The sequence below is a fragment of the Capricornis sumatraensis genome, chromosome X (assembly GCF_032405125.1).
Source record: "Capricornis sumatraensis isolate serow.1 chromosome X, serow.2, whole genome shotgun sequence".
Lineage (NCBI taxonomy): Eukaryota > Metazoa > Chordata > Mammalia > Artiodactyla > Bovidae > Capricornis > Capricornis sumatraensis.
Genome location: NC_091092.1, coordinates 84584213 through 84610509, shown reverse-complemented (window position 1 = coordinate 84610509; position 26297 = coordinate 84584213). Strand labels below are relative to the sequence as shown.

General features: G+C 52.1%; 1 protein-coding gene across 8 annotated transcripts; it reads right to left on the bottom strand.

The window, feature by feature from the left end:
• Positions 1 to 466: 466 nt before the first annotated feature.
• RBM10 (RNA binding motif protein 10) lies at positions 467 to 26297 on the bottom strand. 8 transcript variants are annotated; one of them, XM_068962670.1, is made up of 24 exons: positions 26022 to 26297; positions 24032 to 24173; positions 15396 to 15579; positions 13684 to 13914; positions 11823 to 11892; positions 9925 to 9998; positions 8484 to 8570; positions 6343 to 6403; positions 6023 to 6199; positions 5500 to 5660; positions 5238 to 5335; positions 5064 to 5151; positions 4276 to 4462; positions 4036 to 4175; positions 3816 to 3933; positions 3631 to 3722; positions 3350 to 3514; positions 2285 to 2434; positions 1910 to 1975; positions 1644 to 1832; positions 1490 to 1564; positions 1075 to 1181; positions 869 to 998; positions 467 to 782 (listed from the first exon to the last, which is right to left on the bottom strand). In XM_068962670.1, the coding sequence occupies exons 1-24, from the start codon at positions 26089 to 26091 to the stop codon at positions 657 to 659; spliced, it is 2988 nt and encodes a 995-aa protein (XP_068818771.1). In that variant the 5' UTR covers positions 26092 to 26297; the 3' UTR covers positions 467 to 656. The 8 variants fall into 8 exon arrangements, with proteins under 8 accessions (XP_068818771.1, XP_068818772.1, XP_068818773.1 ...); XM_068962671.1 differs by having other exon boundaries at positions 5503 to 5660; XM_068962672.1 differs by having other exon boundaries at positions 26053 to 26297.

Genomic DNA, 26297 nt, shown 5'->3' with positions numbered 1-26297 from the left:
GCCCATCATCATTCACTTAGAAATGCCCTCAAGCACGGTCCCCAGACCTAGGGAGGGCCAAGTACAGTTTAGCCTCGTGACTGTACAGCAAGTGTAGCTGTGGGGTGGTGAGGCCAGGGGGTGGGGGTTCCTCGTCCTATTTCTGATCTGGAGGGACAAGCCCAACAGTACCCTGGTGGTGCTTGACTTCCTGGTACAGTCTAACCTGCTGGACCTGAAATGGTGAGGCGCTGTGACCAGGATCTTGCATGCTGGGGCACAAGCCAGAGCACCATGTCTTGCTACCAACCCTCACCAAGCTGGGAGCCACCATGAAAATCACTGTGAATGCCACCACTGCCAACCACCTCAGCCTGACAAACCCCTGTCTATCCGTGTTTATGTCCCCATGTCTGCATGGGCCACAGACCACTCTGGGACATGAGAAAGAGACACAAGCTGCGGACTTTTCAGCTTTTATTACAAAAACAAGGGTGATTCCAGCCCAGTTTTCCAATAAAAGTCTGCAACTCAAAGTTTGACTTGGTCACAGCTTCTCTGGCTGGGGAGTAGGGCTGGTAGACAGGTGCAAGGCTTCGCTTTAACCACCCAATATTTCATTTTCCCCCGCCCCACGCTGGACACCTGATGCAAGTATAAGTAGGTCTTGCAGCTGCTCACTGGGCCTCGTTGAAGCGGGTCACCATTGTCTTGTGCAGCGTCTCCTTGTAGGACTCAGTTGACGTGACCCCATAGGAGCTGCCTCGGGCACCCAAGCCAGAGCCCCGCACCCGTGTCTGGGCCTGTGTGAAGGAGGCAGACTCTGTTAGTCAATCAAGGCTACAGTGGAGAGCACTGGAGGATGGGCAAGGGATCCCAGCAGGCTCACCTCAATGGGAGTCACAATGCCCTGCTTCTTGCGGCCCAGGCCACTGCCCTCTTTCCAGCCCATGGCTTGGAGCATGCGACTGCCAATATTGTCACTGCCCAGCCCATCCCGTGTGGGCTGCTCAAAGTCCCTGCAGGGGACAGGGGCACAGTGTGAGCGGCAGACCTGCTGGCCCCACGCCCCCCCACCTGGCCCTGGACACTCACACGGAGGCCGCAGACATGCTGCTGTACTTTCTCCTCTTGGGCTCCGGTGGCTCAGGGATGCCGTACTTCTCTCTGCGTTCAGCTGCGCGGTCCCGGTACTTCATTTGCTGAAACAGTGTATATGTGTGAGAATGAACGGGCTGACAGCTCTTTGCAGGAAACATGGGCACAGCTGGGGTCGGGGGGCCCACAGGGAATCGGATCTGGCCAACAGGTCTGAGGTCCTGCAGCTACCAGCTGCCCGCCAACACAAGGTAGTTGGGAAGAAGCTCATGCATGAGGACAGATGTGAGGTGGCTGATGGCAGCCAGGCTGTGTCTAGCTGAGGAACTTGCCCGCACCAGTTGCCTGCATGACAGACGGGGTGCTTGGCAAGGGACCGACGGATGGAGCCGAGGAGTGGGTCACACCTCACCTCCATGTCATTCTTCTCAAGTGCCTCCAGCTCGTTTTCTGACAGGTGGGCTCGCCGGTGAATCTCAAGGTTTTGCTGTAAAGGAGGACAGGAGGAGAGTGAAGTGGTTGGGCCAGGCCAGGCTGGGGTTCCCTGCCAGGCCTCCCTCAGTCACCTTGTGGAGCCCGGAGAGCTGCTGGTGCCGGATGAGCGCCTCCTTGCTGGGGAACTGGCGCCGGCAAAGCAGACAGGCCAGCTTCTGCCAGTCGGTGAGCTTCTCCTCCCGCTCTGGGCCCCCACGTTCCTGTTCCTCCTCACTGTCACTCTCCCCACTGTAGGCTGCCACCAGCCCCCTAGGTGGGCTCTGGAAAAGGGGAAGGCAAGAGGTCAGGCTTGGCTAGTTCACAGCCCCCCACCCTTCTTTCTGCCCCAGGCACTCACTGGGCGGTCATCGCTGGCCAGTTTGGGGAGGTCCATGCTGGTGTGCTGTCTCTCAGCTAGTGCTCCCTGGGGTGGAAAAATGGAAGTGTTAGTTGCTCTGTCATGTCCGATTCTTTGCAACGCCATGGACTATAGCCCGCCAGGCTCCTCTGTCCATGGGATTCTCCAGGGAAGAATACTGGAGTGGATTGCCATGCCTTCCTTTAGGAGATCTTCCCGACCCAGCGATGGAACCCATGTCTCCTGCATTGGAGGCAGATTCTTTACCATCTGAAGCACCAGGGGTGGAGGGACAGCGAAATTCAGGGACTCCACAGAAGGACCAAAGGGATGACAAGCCTGGGGACAGAGCACAGATGGATGGCCACAACACACCTTCTTCTCGAGGATGGCGTAGCCTGCATCGGCAGTGGCTGACTCCCGCCTTTCATCATCTCGCAAGTTGCTGATGGGCTGGAAGCTGTTTTTGAAGTTTTCTTTTTGTTTGTTGAGGCTGCGGGCCCAGCGTTCCATGTCCTTCGCAATCTAGGGATGAGGGTGGTGGTAGGGTGAGGCTCCTAGGAATCTACCAACTGCTGGGGTCACCAACTCCAACCACTGCCCTTGTAGCAGCCCGCCCCTTCCTGCCCTGCAGCCTCAAGTGGAAGGACAGAGAGGCAGAGGTTAAAGTCCCCATTTCTCTGTCATCCTGTCATTAGTGCTCCTCAGCAAGCCCCCCCCCCTTGCTGTGTCCCTATTCTCCTCACAGGTGTCCATGCTATTAGGGTCGCTGTGAGTTTTCATCATTCTGAAATGCATAGAATGGCTTGCTCTGCATACAATTTTAATTAACAGGTGTGATTCTATGCCACACTTCGTATTGATGCCCAATCCCTACCCAGGCACACCATCAGTTTTAGAATTTACCAGGCTATCAAGGGAACACGAAGTTCTTGCTTCTAAGTGTTGCACCCAGACTGTCACACTCTTCCTCCTCAGAGAAGACATGGAGGTTCCCTCCAACTGCCCACCACCACAGAACACTGCAATGGCTGTTTTCCTGCCCACCCCCTGATGGGCCTAGAAGAAGTTCTCTGGCATGTGTATACACAGACAGATGAATACACACCATCAGGTGGGGTTCTGGGCCCACAGGACCAGACTTGTGCATCTGTTTCCCTAGGCAGGGTTAGCCTGGCTTCAGGTGTGCCCAGACCAGCCCACACTGTCACCAACAGCACAAAGGTTCCCACCAGGGGACAGGATAGTGGATAGGCTGCACTTGGATGGCAGTGGCCACCTCAGGAAGGTGGGCAGCCTGACTGTGTACCGAGGAGACGGCCCTGGCTCAAGATCACACAGCGCAGAGCAGAGCCGGACCAGGAGCCAGCTCTCTCTCAAGCACAGATACTACCCAGAAGACACCTAACGGACAGTGACTGCTGGGCTCCCAGTGTTCACCTGTTGGGCTGTCTTAGTCTTGTGCTTTTCCTTCTTCTCTTTGCCCTCCTTGGAGGGCGCTCCTGTCTCCTTATGCCCGTCAGCTGACTGCTCCAGGGCAGGGACGTAGGTCCGCCTCTCCCCATCCCAGTACAGGTACTGCTGGCTCTGGGCATTGTAGTAGTACTGGGGTGACGGGAGAAGGGACGTGAGGGAGGACTGAGATGCCGCGGAGCAGACGCCACCCCCTCCCCTCCCGGGCTGCAGACGCCACCCCCTCCCCTCCCGGGCTGCCCCATCACCTGAGAGTTGGGATCATAGTAGAGGCCAGTCTGGGGGTCGTAGTAGTAACCAGATGTCTCATCGTACTGGTAGGTGGAGACGTCAGGAACAGCTGGGGAGTGACAAGTGTGTGGGAGGGGTGTCACACACCTCGCTGCTTTGTGAAGGAGCCCCCTGCCCCTCGCTGCAGGCTGTGGCTACTCACGGTACTGGCTGTAGGACTCCTGGGCAGAGGGACTCGTGGCCGGTGGCAGGGTAGAGCTGGGATGGGTGGGACTCTGGAGCTCTGACTTGAGCACAGCAGGTGATATGATGGTGTATGACTGGTCATGGGGGCAAGAACAGGGAACAAGGCTCAGTGTCTGCCAGTGACCCCATGTCACCCAGGAGCCCCCCAAGGACCCTTCCCCCTTGATTTCCCTCACCTGGCTGTTGGCAGCGCCCTGGCTCCCGCTTGCTTCAGCTGCTGACTGCTGGTAGACACCAGGAGTGGCACCAGGCTGGGCACGGGAGAAAGCCTGTAGGGACACAGAGTCCACCCCAGGCTCCAGGGAGGTCTCGGGACCTGGGAAGGGCAACAGAGAAGAGAGAATGTGAATGGCAGGACCCAGGACCCTAGGCCTGCCAGTCCCCACCGTGGGTTTGGGGGAGACGCTGAGGCTCACCTGCTCCAGCCGGGTCCCCTTTGGTTCCAGTGATGCCAGGGCCCTTTGCGCCCTTGAGGTAGCCATGGGCATAGAGAGAGGACTCTGTGCCCTGGCTGCCGCCATAGCCCTCATCCTGTTGGTAGTAGCTGTAGTCGACCGTTGGCTCCTCGGGGGTGGCCCAGGCACCCTCCCCACCCTGGGAGGCCTGAGGGGCAGGTGGGAGGGGCTCATTAGCAGAGGAGGTGGTGTAGAGGGGAGGGGAACCGGCTAAGAGGCATGTGCCCACAAGGGAAGCTAGTGTCTGTCTGCTGACAGAAACCATGCAGCCTTCAGACAAGAACACCGGGCCACAGCGGAGCGGGGTGGTGACAAAAACAAGACTGGAACAAAGACACGTGCCAAAACACTCCCAGAGCTGACATTGCTAGATGTGCTGGGTGTTATATAGGTTGGGGGGGTCAGACCAGGGAAGATACCATCCTCCCCGCCTATATTTTCCTCTCCCAATTTTCTTACAGCCACTTCTAAGTTCCCTTTTATCAAAAAAAGTTGAAACAATTCACATGAGCACCAAACAGAAGAGAAAAGCGGCTGCGTGGCCCTGGAAAGGGAAGCCTGGGAGGAGGGGCTGGGGAATGGAGCTGCCATGAGGCCCCTGCAGCCCACACCGGCAACCATCGGGAGAGGGTTTCTGGTCCACGGGAAGCCGCTACAGCAAGGCAGCCCTCCTGTTTGCAGAGAGGGAGCGGGAGGGTGGAGGTGGCCCAGGTATGGGGGAGCTGGGGTGGAGGGGAGTCTCTGAGTACCTGTGAGATGGCCCACTGGGCCGCGGCAATGGCAGTGCTGGCCACAGAGGCAGCATTGATGCGACTGCCTTCGTTGGAGGCCATATCCCTGGGGAGGATGTCAGAGACTGGAAGTGAGACAGGAGGCCCCAGGCTGGGGGGCAGGCTGAGAAGGGACACAGGTGGGGCCCTGACCTCTTAGAACCCTTGGCAAACTCGACATTGATGGTCTTGCCGTCGATGGTAAGTGGTGGGTGTAAGGCCTGCAGGATCTGTAGCAGCTGGGCTGCCTCCTGGGGGTGGGCAGGGCAGAAGGGTCAGGCCCGGGGAGGCCCCCGGCTCCATTGCCCCATTTCCAGGTTTGGGGCCGCGGTTGGGGAGCTAGGGTCAGTGTCCCTCCTCCCTGCCCTGGGGGCCGGGACTCTGGCTGCCCGGCCCCCCCCTGTGCCGCCCTCACCACGATGGTGGAGAGCTGGATAAAGGCGAAGCCACGGTTCAGTTGGGTCTGCTTGTCCTTGATGACGCGTACATTGGAGGAGGACAGCACTGCGTAGGGTGCCAGGGCCCCCAGGATGGAGTCCATGGTGCTATGTGGGTTCAGGTTGCGCAAAATGATGGCTGTGGGAAGGGACTCAACATTAGGGAGCACTGATAACCCCCTCCAGCCCTGCCCTCTGCTGGCTCCCCACTGCTTCCTCTCCCTGGCCTCCATGTTCTTGTACCTGTTGCTTCCTCCCACCTCTTCCTCTCTGCTTGTCGGCCCAAGTCCCAGCTCAGCCACGTGCCTGGTGAGAATCGTCTCAACACACCCTTCAAGTAGAGTTTGGTAATGCTCTTCTTCTGCTCTCCCTACATTATGTGTCTGACTCCAAACCCGGTGGACCCCCGGGAAGACTAAGTCCTGGTCACCACCGTCTCTCTGGCCTCAGGGAGCCCAGCCTAGACACCCTAAGGCAGAGCGGAAGGAGCAATGGACTCACTGTCATTGGCATTCTCCGAGCTTGGCTCCGAGCCCTGTGACAGGGCCTGGGAGGCCAGCACTCCCTGGGCCTGGTAGGGCTGTGGCAGGGGCAGCAGGCCCTGGCTTAGCTCCCGACCCCCCAGCGGCAACGTCTGCTGATCCAACCTCGCGCCCAGGGGCAGCTTCTGCTCCGCCTCTGCTAGGGGCATCAGGAGAGAGGCTGGTGACAAACTGGAAGCAGCTCCCAGGCAGGTCACCCTCCTTCCAGAGCTGTGACCTGTCACCCTTCGCCCCTCTCCCCACAATGTCCCAAGGAAGAGGGAGGTAGGAAGGCCATACCTGACTTGGGCACCCCACATTTGAAGCACTTCTCGCGGCGTTTGAAGTTCTGGACGCCACACTGTGAGGCACAGGCCAGGCTGTCAGAGGCAGCAGGGGGTGGGGGGTGGGGGCTTTCCGTTGCACCCTCCAAACGTGGATCCAGAAATCTTCCAGGGATCCCGCCATGCCCCAGGAAGGTCCCAGGGTCGGGGGAGGGGGGAGCAAAGGGCTTTGGGGAATGGCTGTCATTCTCAGACACACAACTCTTTACATGGTTTCAAATTTCTCCTCAGCGCCCACCCCTCAACTCAGGAGTCCGTAACCCACCCCCTACCTCTGTTACCAACTGCTGTCTCCTCCAAGGGACCAGCTCAGAGACGTTTCCGCCTCCAAAGTCCTTTTAGTAGGTTCCTCTTCCCAGAACGTACTTTCCTTCTCAGAAACCTTCATCACTTTTCTATCCTTAAAAAGTCAGTAGCCCCTCTCCTGCCAGGCCTCACCCCTTCATCTCGAGGTTGGATCTTGCCACTCTTGAGAAATAAATCTGCCTTGGGCATTGCAGCCTCTGGAGACCCCCAGTTTTCACCACATTTCGGTCTCTGATCCGCGGTCAAGTCCTGAGCACTGTTCCCATGCCAGGCTCTCCGCAGCATGCGGCCTAACAGTAGGGAGCGGATGTAGCACAGAGGTGCAGCAGGTCAGTCTGGAAATGGTCACCACCAGGGACTCCAGGAGAGGAGTGGGCCTTGAGGCCCAGCTTACTCAGCTGGGTATAGTCCGCATGGCTGTTTCACCTGGGAGGCCCAGAGGTTTGGTTTTGCTGGGAAGCACTTGCTAGCAGAGGACACAAGACATTTTGTGTAGCTGGTGTAGGAGGGTGGAGAGAAAGGCAAAAGCCAAGGCTAGAGAAGTAAGGTGACATTAGATTCCAGAGGAGCGTCACACTCACGTTCAGATATGTGCAGGTTTTTGGCAGAGTTGGAGGGACATGGTCAGAAGTGGGTGTGAGGAATGCCAAAGGTGAGGGAGTGGGAGACAGGCAAAAGAGGCCAGAAAACCAGAGAGGGGCCCATGGTGACTGTCTGGAGGAGGGGTGAGGACCAGCCTGCACAGTGAGAATGGCAATGGAAGGTGTTTGTGTGATGGACGTGACAAGACCAGAGAGCAATAGGATGTGGTAGATAAAGGAGAAGAAAGAACAGACTGCCCTAGTTTTAAGGAGTATCTGAAAATACAGGAGAGATGGAGTGAGTCCTCCTGTCACTCTCTTCAGAGAGGTTGGACATCTGCCTTCTGGTATTACTCTTTTCATTTTCAAACAAAAAGCCCCCCCCCCCCGCACTTTACTGGGCAGAGTTCTTCTTGGGAAGAGGCTTGGGGGCCCCTGCAAGCTCTCAGGACTTAGGTCTCAGGGCTGCCAGCCGGCTGCAGAAGGTGAGGTTGGCCTAAGGGGAGACCTGAACCCACGGTGGCACCCACAGTCTATGATTAGGAATAAGACGCAGCTCGAGGTTCCATCTCTCTGAGCTTCAGCCTCCTCCCAGGGAACATGACCGCAAAGACCTACAGCTTGTACAGTCAGTCTCTGTGGACGTGGCTCTGTCAGGGGTTGGGTCATCTGACACAAGCTCTCAGAACACCCTACACGTTATTTAGGACAGCAGCTGACAGGTGCTGTTCCAAGTGCTACCCTCTCATCACTGCATTTCAATCCTTCTGACCACCTCTGGGTATTTAGTATTTGCCTTTTCGAGATGGGGAGAGTGAGGCAAAGAGAGGTTAATACTCTGACCTCAAGGGAGATTTTGAGGGAGTCTAATTTCAGCCAGTCTGGCCCTGATGCCCACTTTTCATACACCATGTTATGCTTCACTGTCACTAGTCACTCACATAAACGTCTGTGTGACATCTACTGGGGCCTCAGGCAATATCGTGCTGCATGAGGGCAGAGCCTGGCACTGAGTGAAAGCTCAGTATGAACTGGCAGCTGGCTGGGTGGACGAGGAGGGGAGTCATGGGGGAGGCAATGAGCGGTGCTGCTGGAGCTGAGCCAGTTCCTCCATGCCCACACCACTCAGAGGCCCCAGGGAGACAGACATGTTGCCACCCCTGCCGCGGCTGTCTCAATCCATGGTACCTGCTGCCCACCGCCCCTGTACCTTATTACACAGCCAGTCCTCATTGATCTTGGGCTTGGGGTCGCTGTAGTGCATGGATACCTTCTGGCCCAGGATGTTGAGGGAGTGCTGCGGGGAAAAGCAGAGCACAGTGAGGCCTGGGCAGCAGTGCCCCACGCACCGTTTCAGCACAGGAGAAGAGAGTGAGCGAGCCCTTCAGCTGGATGGATGAGGGACAGGGAACGGAGGGAGGTCGGAGAACTGACAAGGGAAGAAGGAAGGGAAGGAGGGAGGGAAAGAGCCACAGCCCTCGGGCGCAGCTGTTTGCTGCCTTTCCGGGCACGCACACGTGAACACACTCCACCAGGCATACAGTGCTCGGCTGCCCAAAGCTTGCCGGACAGTGCGGCAAACCCCCACTCAGCCCTAACACTGCCAGGCCACACCCAGGGCCAGCACTACACAGGCTACACTTGGGATGAAGGGGACAGGGAGGGGAGGGAGAGGAGGGGAGAGAAAGAGAGAGAGAGCGCACGCGCGCTAGTGCTGGAGAAGGGGAGAAAGAAAGAGCCATATTTAAAAGATGGACGGTCCTGCAGTGAAGCTGTCTTCCCGTGGCCAGCTGGGTCCTTGGGCCCACTAGCCTGTGGACCAGCAGAGATGGCCCCAGGGCCGCCATATTGCCCCATCGCCCCATTCCCCTTCCCGAGGCACAGTGCCCCATAGCAGTCAGCTGGGCTCTGGGTGGGTGAGCAGAAGCTTTGGGTCTCTGAAGGTCCCAAAGCTGTTGGGTTAGGAGCCCATGCCAGGCTGGGGGAGTGAGCTCCCCTCCCTTCTGGACAGCAAGACTCCTTGCTGGGAGGGCAGGCCTGTCCCCAGTGGAGACTCCTGGGCAGGCAAGGTGCAGTGGGAGGGGTGGGGCACCAAAGTGAGTCCTGGTGAATGAAACTATGACCCCTGACTGGTACTTTAGGTCAATAGAACCCTGCTGGCCTGTCCTATGGAAATCACAGGGCCAAGCTCACAGGGAGAGAGCTGGCAAAACAGGACTATGCCAACAACTAAGTTTCCCCAGCGGCTGGACTTGCAGTGGTGCCTGAGTGAAACAAAGTCCTGGCTCTGCCTCACCCCAGGGCAGGGTGGTCCCCCGGGGAGTGGGCACCTGGGTGGAAGAACCCCCCTACCACCCCCAAGGCAGCCCTTCCTCTTAAAACTCAGCTGGGAGAGGAGGAGAGGCAGAGCTAGCGCCTGACCAGCGGGAAGGGCCAGTGGCAAGTGTGGGCTCTTAATGGGAAGCCCAGTGGGTAGCGAGAGACAGGAAGAGGAGATAGTGAGGGTCAGGAAGGGGTAGAGAGAGGGGTTGGGGGGGATGAGACACAGGACCACAGGGCAGGGAACTGTGTCCGTAAGAATCAGGCGATGGGGAGCGCTCGATTACAAAGTAGTATTTGTTTGGGGGGGGGTTCAAGTGCGGCAAAGCAACCTGATTGGCTTCCATCCATCGTGTAGCGTCCTGCAAGTGACTAAACTCGACGAAGGCGAAGCCCCGGCTCTGACCTGGAGACAGCATTCAGATACAGACGCAGTGGGTTAGTCAACAGCTTTGGACACACGGCGTTCCCGGGGGCGGGACCCGAGGGGAGAGGACTGGGGGTGGGGGGCAGAGAGGGAAGTGGAGAGAGGAAAAAGGAAGAAAGGGAGAGAGAAAAGCAAAGAGAGAAAGACCAGGATGTGGGAGGCCAGGGAGATGGTCGGTAGGGGCAGGAAGGAGGGAAGAAGGGAGGCAGGAAAACACAGCCGGAGAGGAGTTGGGGGCGGGGGATACACACACGGTAGCTGGGAAGAAAGACAGAGATGGGGGCTCAGGCACACCTGCCCAGACAGCCTGGGGTGACAGAGACGGAGAGAAGGAGCTGGGAGGGAAAAAGTACAAGGAGAGGTCTGTCTCCAGAAAAGGAAGGAGGGCAGAGGGGCAGGCTGATGGTTTCACCTGGGCCAGAATCACCAACTGGAATGGTGAGGCCCAGCACAAGGCCAGGGTAGTCCAGGAGGGGTCCCACAACAGGTGTGTAATGGAAGGAGCAAAAGAGAAGCGGGGCTAGGCTGCTTGGTGAGGCTGGAGAGGCTTCAGGACCATCAGGAACCAGGGGAAGTCAGGGACACAATGTTCCCCTCAGCCTCACCACCATGCAGGGAAGGTGGGACTCCCCAGGGAGCCACCTCAGGGCCAAGCTGGGAAGACTATAGCCACCCCAGTCCAGGTCCTCCAAGATGGCAGGAGAATGGGGGCCAGGTAGTCCAAGGAGACCTTCAAGAATCTGTAGGGCCATGGTAGGAGCACCCGGGGCCACAGAGGGGGCCTGGGACACCACCCCGGGGAGACCAGAATCCTGCCAGCCTGGCTAGGGTGCAGCAGAGCAAGACCAACATGCTACCAAGAGAGACTCCAGGCCTGGCTAGGGCTGGGAGAAGGATCCAGGGCTTGAGGCCGCCGGAAAGCAGCTCCTCCTTTGGAGGTGCACACACTGGGAGGGCTTAGACACGGCGGGGCATGCTTGATCTCCAAAAGAATAACCGTTAGGATGCACAGGAGGATGAAATGGTATAATTACAGAGAGAGTGAGAGGTAGGGACAGAGAGATAGATACATACACACACACACACACACACACACACACACACACACACACATACACACACACACACAGAGATGGAAGAGTGGGGAGGAGACTGAAGATAGAAGAGAAGCCCAGGCAGAGCAAGGCCTCACTGGGCCTGACTTGGGTAGCCTGGGCCGGAGATCCTGCAGAGACACCCCACCCCGCCCACTAACCTCAGGCCAGCTCCAAGCAGCCTGCAAGAGGGAGGGAGGGAACGAGCGAGGCCAGCGACCTGGGCTGTTCCTTGGGATGCACTCTTGGACAAGAGCCATCCCCTGCCTCCCCTCCTGGGACACATGGGTGGGACCTACTTTCTGGTCAGAGGCTGTTACCAGAACAGTGTCAGGGAGAGCAAGGAGCAGGGAAAGGAGAAGAAGAGGGAAGGAAGGGAGTCTACGAGGGGGACGGGGTACCGTCTCAGATTCTCAGAGTCCCACAGAGGACGATCCTGGAGCCTGGCCCTGGCCCTGCCCCCGGGGAGCACTCAGCGCAGCTCACAGCTGCACCCCCTCCCCGACAGGCCCGCATCAGAGGCTCCTGGCCAGAGCTGTGAGGAGGGTGGGAGGAGGGGTGAGAGAAGAGAGGGTACCCCCAAGTGGCCCATTCCCAGCTGTGGCAGGAAGGCAGGGTGGGGAGGGTTGGGGAGAAGGCAGAGGCAGGAGGGAGACTCGGAGGCTGAGGCTGGCCAGCAGAAGGGGAGGGTACTGGAACAAAAGCTCACCTGAGGATTTGTTCCGCATCAGCCGGACCTCCCGCGCTTGGATGCCATGGGATTGCAGCTGGCCACGGATCTGTATGGGGTGATATGGATTGAGGCAGGCTCAGCACAAGGGGGCTGTCTGTGGGTACCAGGGGCTGGATGGAGGTCTCTGGGACCCCAAGGGGGTCACAGGGGTTGTACACACACTGTATCCACTTCCTCTCTCAGGGATTCTCCCCCAGTGATCACAGCTCCGGCCCCCTACCAGTACCCAGTCTCAGCTTTCAGCCCCAGATTTGCAGAGGGAACCAAAGGAAGGAAGGGGTGGGCTGCAAGGTGAAGCATGGCAGTGTAAGGACCTTCAGAGGCAGAGAATGTCAAGAGCAAGTGAGCCAGCAGCTCAAGAATGGTGGGCATGGGTGGTCTGACAACGGGCTTGTTGCAGCCACAAAGCAAGGAAAGCTGGGGCGCAAACCTGGCCCTTCATGAATGGACTGCCCTCCAGCTTGCATCAAGAGAGACCCGTGACACAAGCCCCAAACTGGGAAGGACTGGGGTCTGAGCAAAGCCCAGCCATGGGCACTAGATCACGAACAGAGTGGGAACTTGAGGTTGAGACCAAAAGGCACAGCTGTGGGGTATGGAAAGCTTCCTGGATGACCTACGCTAGGCGAAGCTGCAGATGCAACTTGGGATTTGGACCAGGTGAGGCAGGGTCCTGAGGCCAGTGGCGCCTCTCACCAACAACTGGATGCCTGTGCTGGGCACTCTGGGCCAGTGGCTATAATGCCTCTGGGCCTCAGTGCCCTCACCAGGGTCAGCAACAGATTGGAGGTTCAACAGGCACACATGAGAATGGAGAAGAGAGATACACAGGAGATCAGGATCACAATACTCAGGGAGGGCTCAGGAAACGGCTGGAACATGGGCTCTGGGGCTCAGCTGCCCAGGTTCAGACCCCAACTCTGCTCTGTCACTTGCTGGCTATGGGAACTGGGGCCAGCTGCCAGGGGCCTGGCCTCCTCATCCGTAGGATGAAAAACACAGAGGACCTTCCCTGAAAGGCGGCTGTGCATGTGGCCCACCATGTGACAGATCCTCCACAAATGGAAACATGCAGCTACTGCCTGACCCTTAACAGGGCAGGTGGGCCAGACCTGAGAGCTCTCAGACACACAGGTGGGGTTTTCTCTGCGACAGCACAGGCAGCCAGCAGGTTTCAGGGGAGAGCTGAGTGGAGCCTTCACAGGCCGTGAGGAGGAGGAGGAGAACTGGGTAGGGTAGTGAGGAGGCTATTCTAGTGGCCCACATGGGGTTTTCCTGCTCATGAAGGGAAGTTGGTACGGACAGGGAGGGAATGTCACACAGGCAGACAGGGTGGGAGGGCTGCAACAGCAGTGAAGGAAGGAGGACTCAAGGCTCTGTGGTTGTGCCAGTGAGGAGATCTGGGGCTGCTGGCAAAAGAGAGCAGGTGGTAGGGAATGAGAATAAAACCTCAGAAAATCCCATGGAGAGCCTCCCCAGCCTGCAGGGTCTCCACATCACAGCAATATCTGGCAGCGGGCCTGGTGAGCATTTGGCCTTTGATCAGCATATGCAGAAGGGATGATCACCAGCAGAATGCGTGGAAGGAATGCTCTATTCCCTCCCACAGCCACCGCTGCAGCTCCCTGGCCAAACCAGCCTGTGCCACACTCCTCCCTTCCAGACTAGATGACGGGGCCTGCCCCGGGGGCAGAGCAGCGCTGGGGGACAGGGCTGGGGGGAGAAGGGCTGAAAGGTGCCGAGGAAGTGGGGGGTAAGGGAGGGGCTGAGGGCCCTGGAGGGGACCCAGCCTGGCCTCCTGCTCTGCCGCCTGCCCGGGGACATGGGGAGCACGTACGTCATCCTCAGTGGCTGCCTGTGGCAGCATCCTCAGCATGACGATGTTACTGGCCTTCTCCTCCTCCTCCTCCTCCTCCTCCTCCTCCTCCTCCTCCCCTTGCTCGGTCCGATAGTCCTGGTCCCGATAGTCGCCGTCTCGGGGGAAGCCTGGCGGGCCGGTAGGGCTGTGCCTGTGCCGCCGCCGCCGCCTACGCTGAGTCTCGGAGCCCGGGGAGGCCTCGTAGGAATCCTGGCCAACAGAATGAGACGAGAGACACCAGGCGGGCAGTCAGTCTGAGGGTGGGCCTAGGGGCTGGCCGCTGGCTCTCCGAGGCAGGCAGGCTCTGAAAGCCAGGGGTGGGCGGGCTCCGGCTAAAGGCTCGGGGCAGGCAAGGTGGGCAGGCCCTAAACTGCAATCTTCCTGGGAGTTGAAATTCTCCCTCAGATGCTTTGTGGGGGCTGCTTTGATGGGGAGTTGGGGAGAAGCAGGGGGCAGTGTTGGTGTCGGGGAGGAACTCCCACAGACAGGTGAGCAGACGTCCCTGAGACGAGACTGTTGGAGGTTGGCACACTAAACCCTACACTCTTTCTGCCCCCTCCTCCCTCGCCAGCTCAGCTAGTACAAGCACAATTGTTCCCTGTGCCACAGAAGGCCACACGTCACTTAAGACTCCCAGCCTGGGCCCTGTCACCAAGTTGTGGGTTTAGGAATCGCTTAAGACCTCGGCCAGAGTCAGCCAGCAAGGGCTGGCAAAGATTGCGAGGACTACAGCACTGCCCCTCGGTCCCTGATCCTCTGCCTGGCCAGTCCTCCGTCACCACCATGCTCCTTCCTAACAGGGTGTGGTCACTGGATTCCTGGGCATTGCCCAAACCCTTTGCTCAGCACTAAGCAAGGCAGGCCTGGGTCCATGCCCATTCTGCCCTCACAGGGGCCAGAAAACTCAACTCTCCACTCTTGCTGGTCCACCCAGGGCCCACCCAGTGCTCTGGACATATCCAGGCACAGCTCACAGTTGCCACCAAGGAAGCCTGACTGCCCACCACAGGGGTCTTTGTGCTGGACCCCCAGAGGGTGGCTGGCTGCCCATATTCTACTTCCCGGGGCTGGGGTTGCAAGGGTACCCTTCCCACTCCTCTGTACCTGTGGGGACCAGGGCCCTGAGTACCCCCTCAACCTGGGGTTTGCATAAGGCAAGGCTGCTTCATCCCCTCAGATGGGGGCTCCCTGATGGTGGGCATCATGCCTTCCCCTCAGGCCAGGGCTAACTATCCAATATGGAAGTGGCTAGCTGGAGCTCAGAGGAGAGTCCTGAGGGGGCTTTCCTTTCTGTCTAAGGGCTCTGCCACCACTGGGAATGCCCACACTTAGCCTCCCAGAGCCACTCCGCTTGTTGATACCCACGTGACATCCAGGTACCCTCCTGACCCTAGATGCTGGGTCCCCAAACTGGCTGGCAGCAGGCAGTAGAGGGCTTGCAGTGAACCCTGAAGAACAGGGAAGAAGGGAGAGAGGTGGTGGCCAGGGGACCTCAGAAGTACAGAGCCAAGCACGTGGAGGTCAGGGAGACCCAACCTGGGAGAGGAGCCCTCAGAGAGGGGAGTGGGGACAGACCCTTCAGGTGAGGCAAAGCCCTTGAGCACAGTCTGAAGGCATGGGAATGGAGAGCTACTGCACGCGGGGCTGCAGCCAGATCAAGGCCCTGCAGGAGCCGGCCCCCCAGCCCTCACCTCTGCACTCTGCTCCTCGGACGAGTCATCATAGTCATGCTTGCCCTCCTGGCTGCCATACTCGCGGGGATATGAGCGGTAGTCCATGTCTCTGTAGTCATGATCCCGGCTACGGTTTTCCCCGCTGTCATCCTGTGAACGATCGGTGGCTCCGTAACGGCCAGTCCTGTCTCCACGTCCCCCTCTGGGGAAAGAAGGATGGGAAGGGATGAAAGGACAGTCCTTTCCGAAAGAGGTCCTCAGCTTCACCTCCACAGGGATCCCTAAGGCCAACCCCTAATTCCCAGGCTGCCACCACCTCTCCCTCAAAGCCAGCCCACTTCTCTCCTTCCCTTCCCCACCTCTCCATTCCCTCACTGGGCCTTCAGGTGTAGCCCCCTCCCTGGTCTCCTCAGCCCCCACCCAGGCCTCCTCCAGTTCATTCTCTCCACCCTCAAAGCAAGTGAGTGTTTCATAAGGCAAAGCCAATCAAGCCCAACCACAATGCTCCTCCGATGGCTTCCTCTTATTCTCAAGACACCAAAATGCTCACCAAGATCCTACAAGGCCTGCAGGGTCCTGTGGGCTGAGGTGCCTGCCGACCTCTTTCCCTTCAGCTCCCTGGGCACTGCACCACTCTGCCCCTCTGTTTCATGGTAACCTTGCTAGCGCTGGCAGCTGTTTTGTTAAAATTTCTCCTACTGAAATAACTGTAAAATAATTAGCTCAACAGTGATTTAATGTGCATTTTTTTTGGTGATTGAGTCTGGGGAAGGGACCACGCCTGTTTGGTTCACTGCTGTATTCCCCAAAGCTTAGCTTGGTGCCTAATACTCAGCAGGTGCCCAATAATTCTCTTTTGATAAAACAATGACTCTAAAGAGCACTAAGTCCTAACCACTGGACCAGCAGGGAACTCCCAGTATTCTAAATGCAACCAATACGTATCTACTTAAAACAAGAAAAACTGGACACCAACGTAGACTACTACTAGCAGGATCGTAATCCTGGTTAGAAATGACACTAGAATGCCCATTATCAACACCATGATTATTATTCTAAGAAACTAGCTAGTAAACAATTAAACAAAGGAAAAAAGAGATTAAAAGCTGGAAAGGAGATGGTAAAATTACTATTACTTGTAGATGATATGAGGATGTATCTGCCTCTGCCTAAGAGAATCAATGGAAAAAATCATTACAAATAAATCAGTCAAGATGCTGTGTTCAGAAATTAATATTCAGGAATAAATACCTTGCTGGTATTCAGAGAGCCACTGTTCAGAAATCAGAAGATTCCAAGCGTAATTGCATCAAAAGATTAAATACCTAGACATATGCAAGATCTTATGACTATACGTCACACATATGAGCCAGAATTCATCTGAAATTGGTCAAAGATTTAAATGGAAGAAATGAAACCATAGAAGAAAAGAAGAAAACACGAGATAGTTTTTTTTAATAATCTCGAAATGGAGAAAACTGTGACCCAAATCAAGAAGCCATACAAGAAAAGGCTATCAGATCTGACCATATAAAAATAAAACCTATCTGTTTGGGAAAAAAAACAAAATCAGAAAAACAAAAACCATCACAAGCCAAGTCAAGACAGACAATAAACAAGGAAAAGGTATGGGGAAAAAAAAAAAAGAACTGGATTTACAGAAAATAATACAGTTGACCCTTGAACAAGCACTGACCCTCTGCTCTGTTGAAAATCCGAGTATAATTCATAGCCAACCCTCTGCATTTGTGGTTCCTCTACATGCTCAGATTCAACCATGGATTGTAGCACATTGTAGTATTTATTCCAGGTTCGGTGCATGATACTGGAAGCTTGGGGCTGGTGCACTGAGACGGGGGTTCAGGATGGGGAACACGTGTATACCTGTGGCGGATTCATGTTGATGTATGGCAAAACCAATACAATATTGTAAAGTAGTTAGCCTCCAATTAAAATAAATAAATTTATATCAAAAAAAAAAAGAATCTGTATATCAACAGACCCGTGCAGTTCAAACCTGTGTTGTTCAAGGGTCAACTGTACAGATGGTTTATATTTGAAAAGATTCTCTATCTCACTCAACAAAAGATGAAAATTAAAACTATACCAGACAGTTCATTTTTGTAACACTTAAAATTTATTTTTGTGTATTTTCCCAAATCTTTTTCTGTGATAAATCATATACATAATTAACAAAAATGTTACCATTTTAAAGGGTACAATTCAGTGAGTGGCACAATGTACACTCACAATGTTGAGTAATCATCACTACTACCTGTTCCAGAAGCTTTTCATCACCCCAAACAGAAACTCCATACTTTAATTAAATAATCATTCCCCACCCCACCTAGCAACCTCTATTCTCCCCTGTAAGTTTGCCTTTTCTACGCACCTCATATAAGTGGAACCATATAATATTTATGCCTTTGTGTCTGGCACGTTATCTCGGCAGAATGCTGTCAAGGTTCATGTTGCAGAATGTATTAGAATTTCATTTCTTTTTATGGCTACCACATCTGTTGACAGACAACTGGGTTATTTTCACCTACTGGTTATTTTGGATAGTATGTATAATGCTGCTATGAACAATGGTATACAAGTATCTGTTTGAGTCTATTTTCAGTTCTTTAGGGTACATACCCAGGAGTGGAACTGCTGAATCCTATGGGTTTCCCAGGTGGCTCAGTGATACAGAATCCGCCTGCCCAATGCAGGAGACACAAGTGATACCAGTTCGATCCCAGGGGTGGAAAGATCCCCTGAAGTAGGAAATGGCAACCCATTCCTGTATTCTTGCCTACTCCATGGACAGAGGAGCCTGGTGGGCTACAGTCCATGAGGCTGCAAAGAGTAGGACATGGTAACTCTAATTTTTTGACGAATTGCCAGTGTTCCATAGCATCTGTACAATTTTACATTCCTACCAGTGATGCAGTTGCCAGTTTATCCACATTGTCATCAACACTTGTTACTTTGCCTTTTTTTCATGTGCTTATTGGTCATTTATACCTCTTCTTTGAAGAAATGTCTATTTGAATCTTTTGCCCATTTTTGAATTAGGTTTTTCTGTTATTGTTGTAGTTTTTGATATATTCTGGTGTTAATCCCTTATAAGATATGATTTGCAAACACATCCTCCCACTCTTTAGAATGTCTTTTCATCCTTTTGAATAGTGTTCTATGATGTACAAAAGTTTCTAATCTTTAAAAAAAATTTTATTTAATTTTTTGGCTGTGCTTGCTCTCAGTTGTTGCAGTACGCAGGCTTATCCCTAGTTGTGGCATGTGGGGTCTCTAGTGGAGGTGTGCGAGTTAGTTGCCTTGAGGCATGTGGGATCTTAAGTTTCCTGACCAGGGATCAAGCTCATATTCCCTGCACTGGAAGTGTGGAGTCTTAACCACTGGACTACCAGAGAAGTCCCAAAGTTTCTAATCATGATAAAGTTTATTTTAAAAAACGATAATTTTAGATTTATAGAAAAGTTCAAAGATAATAGAATTCTCATATACACTTCACACAGTTTTTCCTCATGTTAAGAGAACCATGGTACATTTGTCAGAACTAAAAAGTTAACTGATCTATAGATTTTATTAGCATTTCACTATTTTTCCACTACTATCCTCTTTCTGTTCCAGGATTGAATCCAAGATACCATATTGCATTCAGTTATGATGCCCCTAGTTTCCTCTGGCCTGTGAAAGTTTCTCAGTCTTGCCTCTTTTTTTTTTTTTTAATGACCTTGATAGTTTTGAAGCATGCTGGTCAGGTAATTTGTGGAATGTATCTCAACTTGGGTATATCTGATATGTTCTTGTTATTAGATGAGGTTAACAGAGCTGACGGAGAAGGCGATGGCACCCCACTCCAGTACTCTTGCCTGGAAAATCCCATGGACAGAGGAGGCTGGTAGACTGCAGTCCATGGGGTCTCGAAGAGTCGGACACGACTGAGCGACTTCACTTTCACTTTTCACTTTCATGCACTGGAGAAGGAAATGGCAACCCACTCCAATGTTCTTGCCTGAGAATCCCAGGGACAGGCGAGCCTGGTGGGCTGCCGTCTCTGGGGTCGCACAGAGTCGGACACGACAGAAGCGACTTAGCAGCAGCAGCAGCAACAGAGCTGAGCTACCCATTTGATCACACTACATCTCAGGTGCATGCTATCAACATGACTTACTACTGGTGACGCTGAACTCGATCATCTGGTTATGGTGGGGTCTGCTGTAAAGTTTCTTTTTCCCTTATACTCCATTCTGTAGAAGCAAGTCACTAAATCAGCCCACACTCAAGAGGAGGAAAAATTAATCTCTACCTCCTAGAGTGGGGAGTATCTACATATATTATTTGAAATTCTTCCCTAAGGAAGATCTTGTGATCAAATGTTTTTAACTCAACAAATCTTCAAAAGTCCAAATGTTTAACAACAAACTGTTGGCAGGGCTGTATGGGAAATAGGCACTCTCATATTGGTGGTACGAGTGAAAATGGAATGATCCCCATGGAGGGGAACTTGGCAATAGCTGGCAAAACTAAAAGTCTATATGCTTTCTGACCCCCAATTTTTCTTCTGGGAATTTAATGTGCTGAAGCAGTATGTATACAGAAATAGTATTCAATGTGACACTGTTTATAATAGCAAAGGACAAGAAACAACTTAGAAGAGTCAGGAAAATTCTGTTTAAAAAAAAGACTAATGATGGGGAGAGGAACCCCATCAACTATTAAAATGTATTATAAACATCCTAAAAGGACGTTTTTGGAACAACTGATGACATCTGAAAACAGACTTAAAAGACAAAAGTACTGAATCAATGTTAAATTTTTTGATATTGATAAGTATCTTGTGATTATGTAAGAGAAAGTAGAAGAACTGTAATATTTTCTATAGTATTTACTGCTCATCCACTAACTCAAAAGATTCTGAAAGAAAAAGGTGTTACGTATAGAAAAGGAGAGGGAGAGGGGAAGGGAGAGGGGAGGAGGAAAAAAGAGAGGGGGAAGGAGGAGGGAAAGAGTAGGCTTGTAGGTAGGCAAAGCAAATGTGGCAAAATATTTACAGTTAGTGCTCTGGGTAGAGGATTAAGGGAGTTCACTGTACTTGCAATTTTTTTTTTTTTGGTAAATCTGAAGTTTTTTCAAAGTAAGAAGTTATAAACATACATATACATACCATGATCAAGGAGGGTATACCTTAAGAATATCAAGGATGCAATTTAATGCAATTATGAAGTTGATAGGCAAAAGGAGAAAAAAGCATGTAATTATGAAGTTCAATACTCATTTATGATCGGTTTTAGCAAACCAAAATTAGAGAATTTTCTTGACTTATTAAAGACTACATTTTAAGAGCCTACAGTACACATCACACTTGATGCCGAAGCAAAGGAGGTTGCCTATCAGGCCCGGACTGATTTAGAAAGACAATAAAAATCAACAATGATTGAGTAGAAATAACAAGAGAACACAGCAGAGATAAGGTAATTTACAAAAATCAGCAGCGTTCATTTACCCCAGCAAATATCAGCTTGAGAAAAAAAAAAGATGCCAATAAAAACTACTGAAGCACCTCTGAATTACTTTAACAAACAGTACACAACCAGATTAAATTTAAAACCTTTTGCACAGCAAAGAAAACCATCAATAAAACAGAGACAACTGACTGAACGGGAGAAAATATTCGCAACCGGTACGACCAATGAGGGATCAATATCCAAAATATATAAACAGCTCATAAACTCAATATCAAAACAAACAAAAACAAACTTGATTTAAAAACATACAAGACCTGAATAGACATTTTTTCGAAAGATGACATACAGATGGCCAAGAGGCACATGAAAAGATGCTCAACATCGTTAATCATCAGAGAAATGCAAATTAAAACCACAGTGAGATACCACCTCACACCTGTCAGAATGACTATCATCAAAAAAAACACAGACAACAAATGCTGGTTGAGAATGTGGAGAAAAAGAGGACCTTCATACACTGTTGGTGGGAATGTAAACTGGTGCAGCCACTGTGCAAAACAGTATGAAGGCTTCTCAAAAAACTAAAAACAGTCCACTCCTGGGTATATATCTGAAAAAAAAAAGATCAAACACTAATTCAAAAAGATACATGCACCCCAATGTTCACAACAGCTTTATTTACAATTGCCAAGATATGGAAGCAACCTAAGTGTCCAGCAATAAATTGAATGGATAAAGAAGATGTGTTATACACATACACACGAATTAATCAGCCATAAAAAAAAAAGAATGGGATTTTTCCATTTGCAACAACATGCATGGACTTAGAGGGTATTAATGCTAAGTGAAATAAGTCAGACAGAGAAAGATAAAGTCTGTATGATATCACTTATATGTGAATCTAAAAATTAAAACCAGTGAACATAACAAAACAGAAATAAATTCACAGATATAGAGAACTAGTGGTTACTAGTGGAAAAAAGGAAAGGGACAGGGACAAGATAGGTGAGAGCATTAAGAGGTACAAACAACTATGTATAAAATATATAAGCTACAAAGATATATTGGACAGCAGGGGGAATACAGCCAGTATTTTGTAATAATTATAAATCAAATGTAACCTCTCAAAATATATCACTATGCTGTTCACATGAAATAATGTACATCAACCATACATCAATGGAGAAAAAAAGGAGTATCCAAGACTTGTATTTTGGTTTATTCAGATTTTTATGTCCTTTAAATGAACCTTATAGGTCTTTATGACCTGTTTAAGAGGATGAGATGACTACTTACAAAGATGACAATTTTCCTGAAGTATATAAATTTAATGCAATCTCAAAGTTCTTGAAATCAGACCACTCAAGACAGATCCATGTACATGAGGGAACTTGAGATGAGATGAGGTACCACAAATCAATAAAGAAAGAATGACCTATTTTGGGGGTGATACTAGGAACACTGCCTACTATATGGAGGAAAATAAAACCAGAACCTACATTATAACATATTTAAAAGTGGACTCTAGATGGATTTAAAGACCTGAATGCAAAAGGTAAATAAAGTTAGGGATCCAGAGACAATAGAGAAGATTTTTCAAAGGACAGATTTTAAGAAAAAAAGTGATGAGTTTTAGCACACCAAATTTAAGAACAGATATCCACCCTTGAGAGAATTATTAAATAAGAGGCAGCAGACACACCCCATGGTGTCCTTGGGACCAATTAGAAGCAAAGCACTAACATACAGGTAGCAATACAGACAGATCTTTAAAATGCAGTGCTGAATAATATAAAGCTCAGGAAACAGAATGAAAACTGTAACATTCTGCCATTTGTGTAAATTGAAAACACTCCAAACAAAATCACATATTTTAGAAGGATACATTTCAAAGACAACAGAGCAGCTGCCTACAGCTATGGGAATTGCAAATAAAACAGGAAAAAATAAATATGGCAAGAGGCGGTCTTGTACCAACCTGTGACAGAAACATACCTTGAACTGGAAAAGTATGATTAACTCAAACCCTTGCACTTGAGGTTCTTTAAAAGCCCAAAGAAAGCCAGTGGCTTTACCTTGTAATGAAGTCTGAGGCAAGTAAGCTACCTACTCAAAGTTAGAAATTGCCACACAGCACTACTATTGAATACCATCCAAAATCGAATGCCTTTCACAAGACATTTTGAAAGGTCAAGGCTGAATAACACCTGATGATAACCACATCTCAAATTCGGGCTCATCACTTTTCAGAAACCAAAATGTTGTAATTCTACATTTTTCAAAAGGGGGTGGTAGCGGAAACACTTTGTAAGGCAATAAAAAAATTATTTCCTCCATGACTTTTTCATAAATCTACTGACTTTTGGGACAGTTAGGTCTACTTTTCTATACAATCTTTAAATATCAGGAATGAATCATCTACATTAGAATCAAGTAAGGTGATCCACCAGTATGGTAAGGGTATGATCTAGGATCTCTGTATTTTACCAAGTGTCCCATCTGTTTCTGGTTAGTCCCAGAGTTTAAAAATAACTGGATAAGAGTGTCCACACCAACTTCACCCCATCCTGTCCCTGAATCCAAGATCTTAAAAAGACCGTGGCTGAGTAATACTATCTGACCTGGTTTGCCCCATACATTTTCTGGGCAAATTTCTGACTCTGAAGGCAACCCCTCCCCCATCCATCCCTCAAACCCAAAGCTACAGCCCACACCTCTCCCCTGAGAATCCACAGGCACTTACAACCCAACAACTACCCACCTGTCACCCACCTTTGTCTGTCCTGTGGTGGCTGTCCATACCTTCCATACCTACCTGGGTCATCCAAAGTGGAAACCTGGGCATCAGTCTCCATGCCTCCCTTTCTCTTGATCCCTTCCCGCCCTTCAACTGCACGTGGTGCCTATCAACCAGAAACTGTGTGGCCTCCCTTGTGAGACCCTAAGTGAGGAGAAGGCTGCAATCTTATTTGTCTCGTTTATCAATGCACTCCCAGAGCCCAGTACATGTCCTGGCTCTTGAGTGCCAAGTACATGTTTGCTGAAAAGAAACCAATCATCTGCGGCACTGTTTGGTTTTTCTTGCCCAGATGCCCCCTCCAAGCACTTTCCTGGATTGATTCTCACACAGGAACAAACCTAAGCTGCTTGGGAGAGGGTGGGGGTTAGAGGGGAACTCACCGTCTTTCATACTCCATGTCCTGACAGGGCCTGCGAGGGCTGCTGGGGCCCCTCCTCAGCCGCTGGCTCCGTTTCACTTCCCAGCCACCCCCAGTGCTGCCACCATGATCTGCCAGCCTGGGTGATGCCTCCTGCAGGGACTCTGGGAAGAGCAGAAGGAAGAAAGAGGTCAGGGCAGTTGTGGCAGAGAGGGTCTCCTTGAGAAATGCTTGGTGCCGAAGCTCTCTGCTGTCCCCAAGCCCAGCAACGCTGTATCCCAACTCCTAGGGCTCCTGAGGATTGGAGCAGGAAGGCAGCCCTTATTTGGCCTACTGCTTCCCTTCCCTACAAACGCGAGGCTAGAGCCGGCCACCCTGGAAATAGCACAGCCCTCGGCAGGCACGGAGCATCTTGCAGAGAGACCTGGTGGTGCCACCCATCCTGGGATCACGGCTTTGCCATCTGAGACTGGCAGACCAAGCCTGGAGCTACTTGCCCGGGGGTGGGGGTGGGCTCTCAGTGCTGGACGACTTGTCTGAGATTGGGCACACTAGGCATGGAGGCAAGTTTTCATGACAGGAGTCCCAGGCACCCACCAGGCTCCTTCCATGAGCTGCCAGGTGCCATTTCATCCTCCCAAGAAGATGCTGGCTGCCCACTATGAGACGGCAGGAGACCATGAACGGCTCCGGGGGTAAAGGGGCGAACTTGGCAATGAGACAGCTGCCGCCTCCCTAGGCTCTGGGCCAACACAGTTTTGGCCCTCACTCGGCAACTGGCTCGGCCCTGAGCCTGTCTCTTATGCACAGCCAGGTTCCCCAAGACGGCTCCCTACCCAGGGCTCTGGGCCCAAGTTATTCAGAGGTTAAAAGCAGCCCTTTTGGAGCCTGTTTTGAAGCATTGTGTTATTCTGCTGGAATGGGAGAGCAGTCACTTCACGGCAACCCTCAGTGCTGCGGTGAGAACGAAGGAGGGCCGAGAGCCATGTGACCGGGCCAGGGGTCACCACAAAGTATCCCTGAATCTTCAGGCCCCACCCTCTGAACAACAATCAAGCAAAAGCCAGGCGTTAACAGCACCTGCCCAACACTAGGTTGCCACCACACCTTTTCTTCATGTATACACTCCTACCAATTTTCTCTTCCTCCTAAAGTCTCAGGGAATGAGACTTACCTGCTCCCAGATGGGTAAGACTTAGAATCACAACCAGGGAACCCAGTGGATGAGAGCCAGAGACAAAACCCTCAGTATATCTGGCAAAGGCATCCATAACAGATAGGGACCCAAGTCACAGGCTCGAGCCCCGAAGAACTACAGGCCAAAACCACGGACAGGGACCCACAATAAATACGGGTCATAATCACACAGGCCCCCTTTTCACAGAATAAGCATTAGAGTAAAAAATGCGAACCTCCCCTCCCCCTCAAAAAAGGAGCAGTCAAGTCTTACACACCTTCCTTGCACTTTCCTCCCCCACCCAGTAAGTGGATTATGGCCAGTCCTAATAAGACTCTATGGGTAAGGACCCCCTCCCCATGGATAACCAGAGTTACAGACAGAGGTTCCGAGGATAGAGACCCGAGTCAGATCGACGATCTCCCTTCTCCTCCACCCAAGAATAAGGACCAGAGCCACAGAACACTTCCCCATGGGTTGGTTAGTACCAAAGTCACACACGAAAGCAGAGAGCACACTTTTTCGGCTAAAAAGAAAAGTCGCAGACAGCGGCCTCCCACGGAAAAAGTTCGGCGTCGCAGACACAGTGAGCCATAGGAGCCCACTCCCATCCGTCCCTCCCTTCCCCCAAGCCGCGTGCACCCATCCAGTGCCCCAATCGCGCACGCGCCTCTGCTCTCAAAAGGAGAAAAACAAAAAACAATAAAAAAAGACACCCTCTCCCAGGCTCACAATGTGCAAAGCATCGGTCGGTTCTGCGCGAAGCCCAGACCCATCGACCACAGTCCGCCCTCGTGGGTCCTCTATGCAACCCCCTCCACCCCCGGCCCCTTACCTCCGCCCCCACGACCAGCGTCGACTCTCACCTTCTGCGCCCGGGCTGTCAAGGGAGGGCTCCCGGACATCACCTCGGCCCGCCGCCACCTCCTCCAACTCTTCCAGCTCTGCCCGAGCCGGTCCGCGCAACTAGCAAGTCCGAGGCTGGAGGCAAAAGGGCGGAGGAGGGGAGGGGAAAAGCGCCAGGAGCGCTGCCCTCCCCGGGAAACCCACTGTCGCCTACTCCCAGCCGGCCGCGATCACCAACACAAAATGGCGACGATGAGAAAGGAGC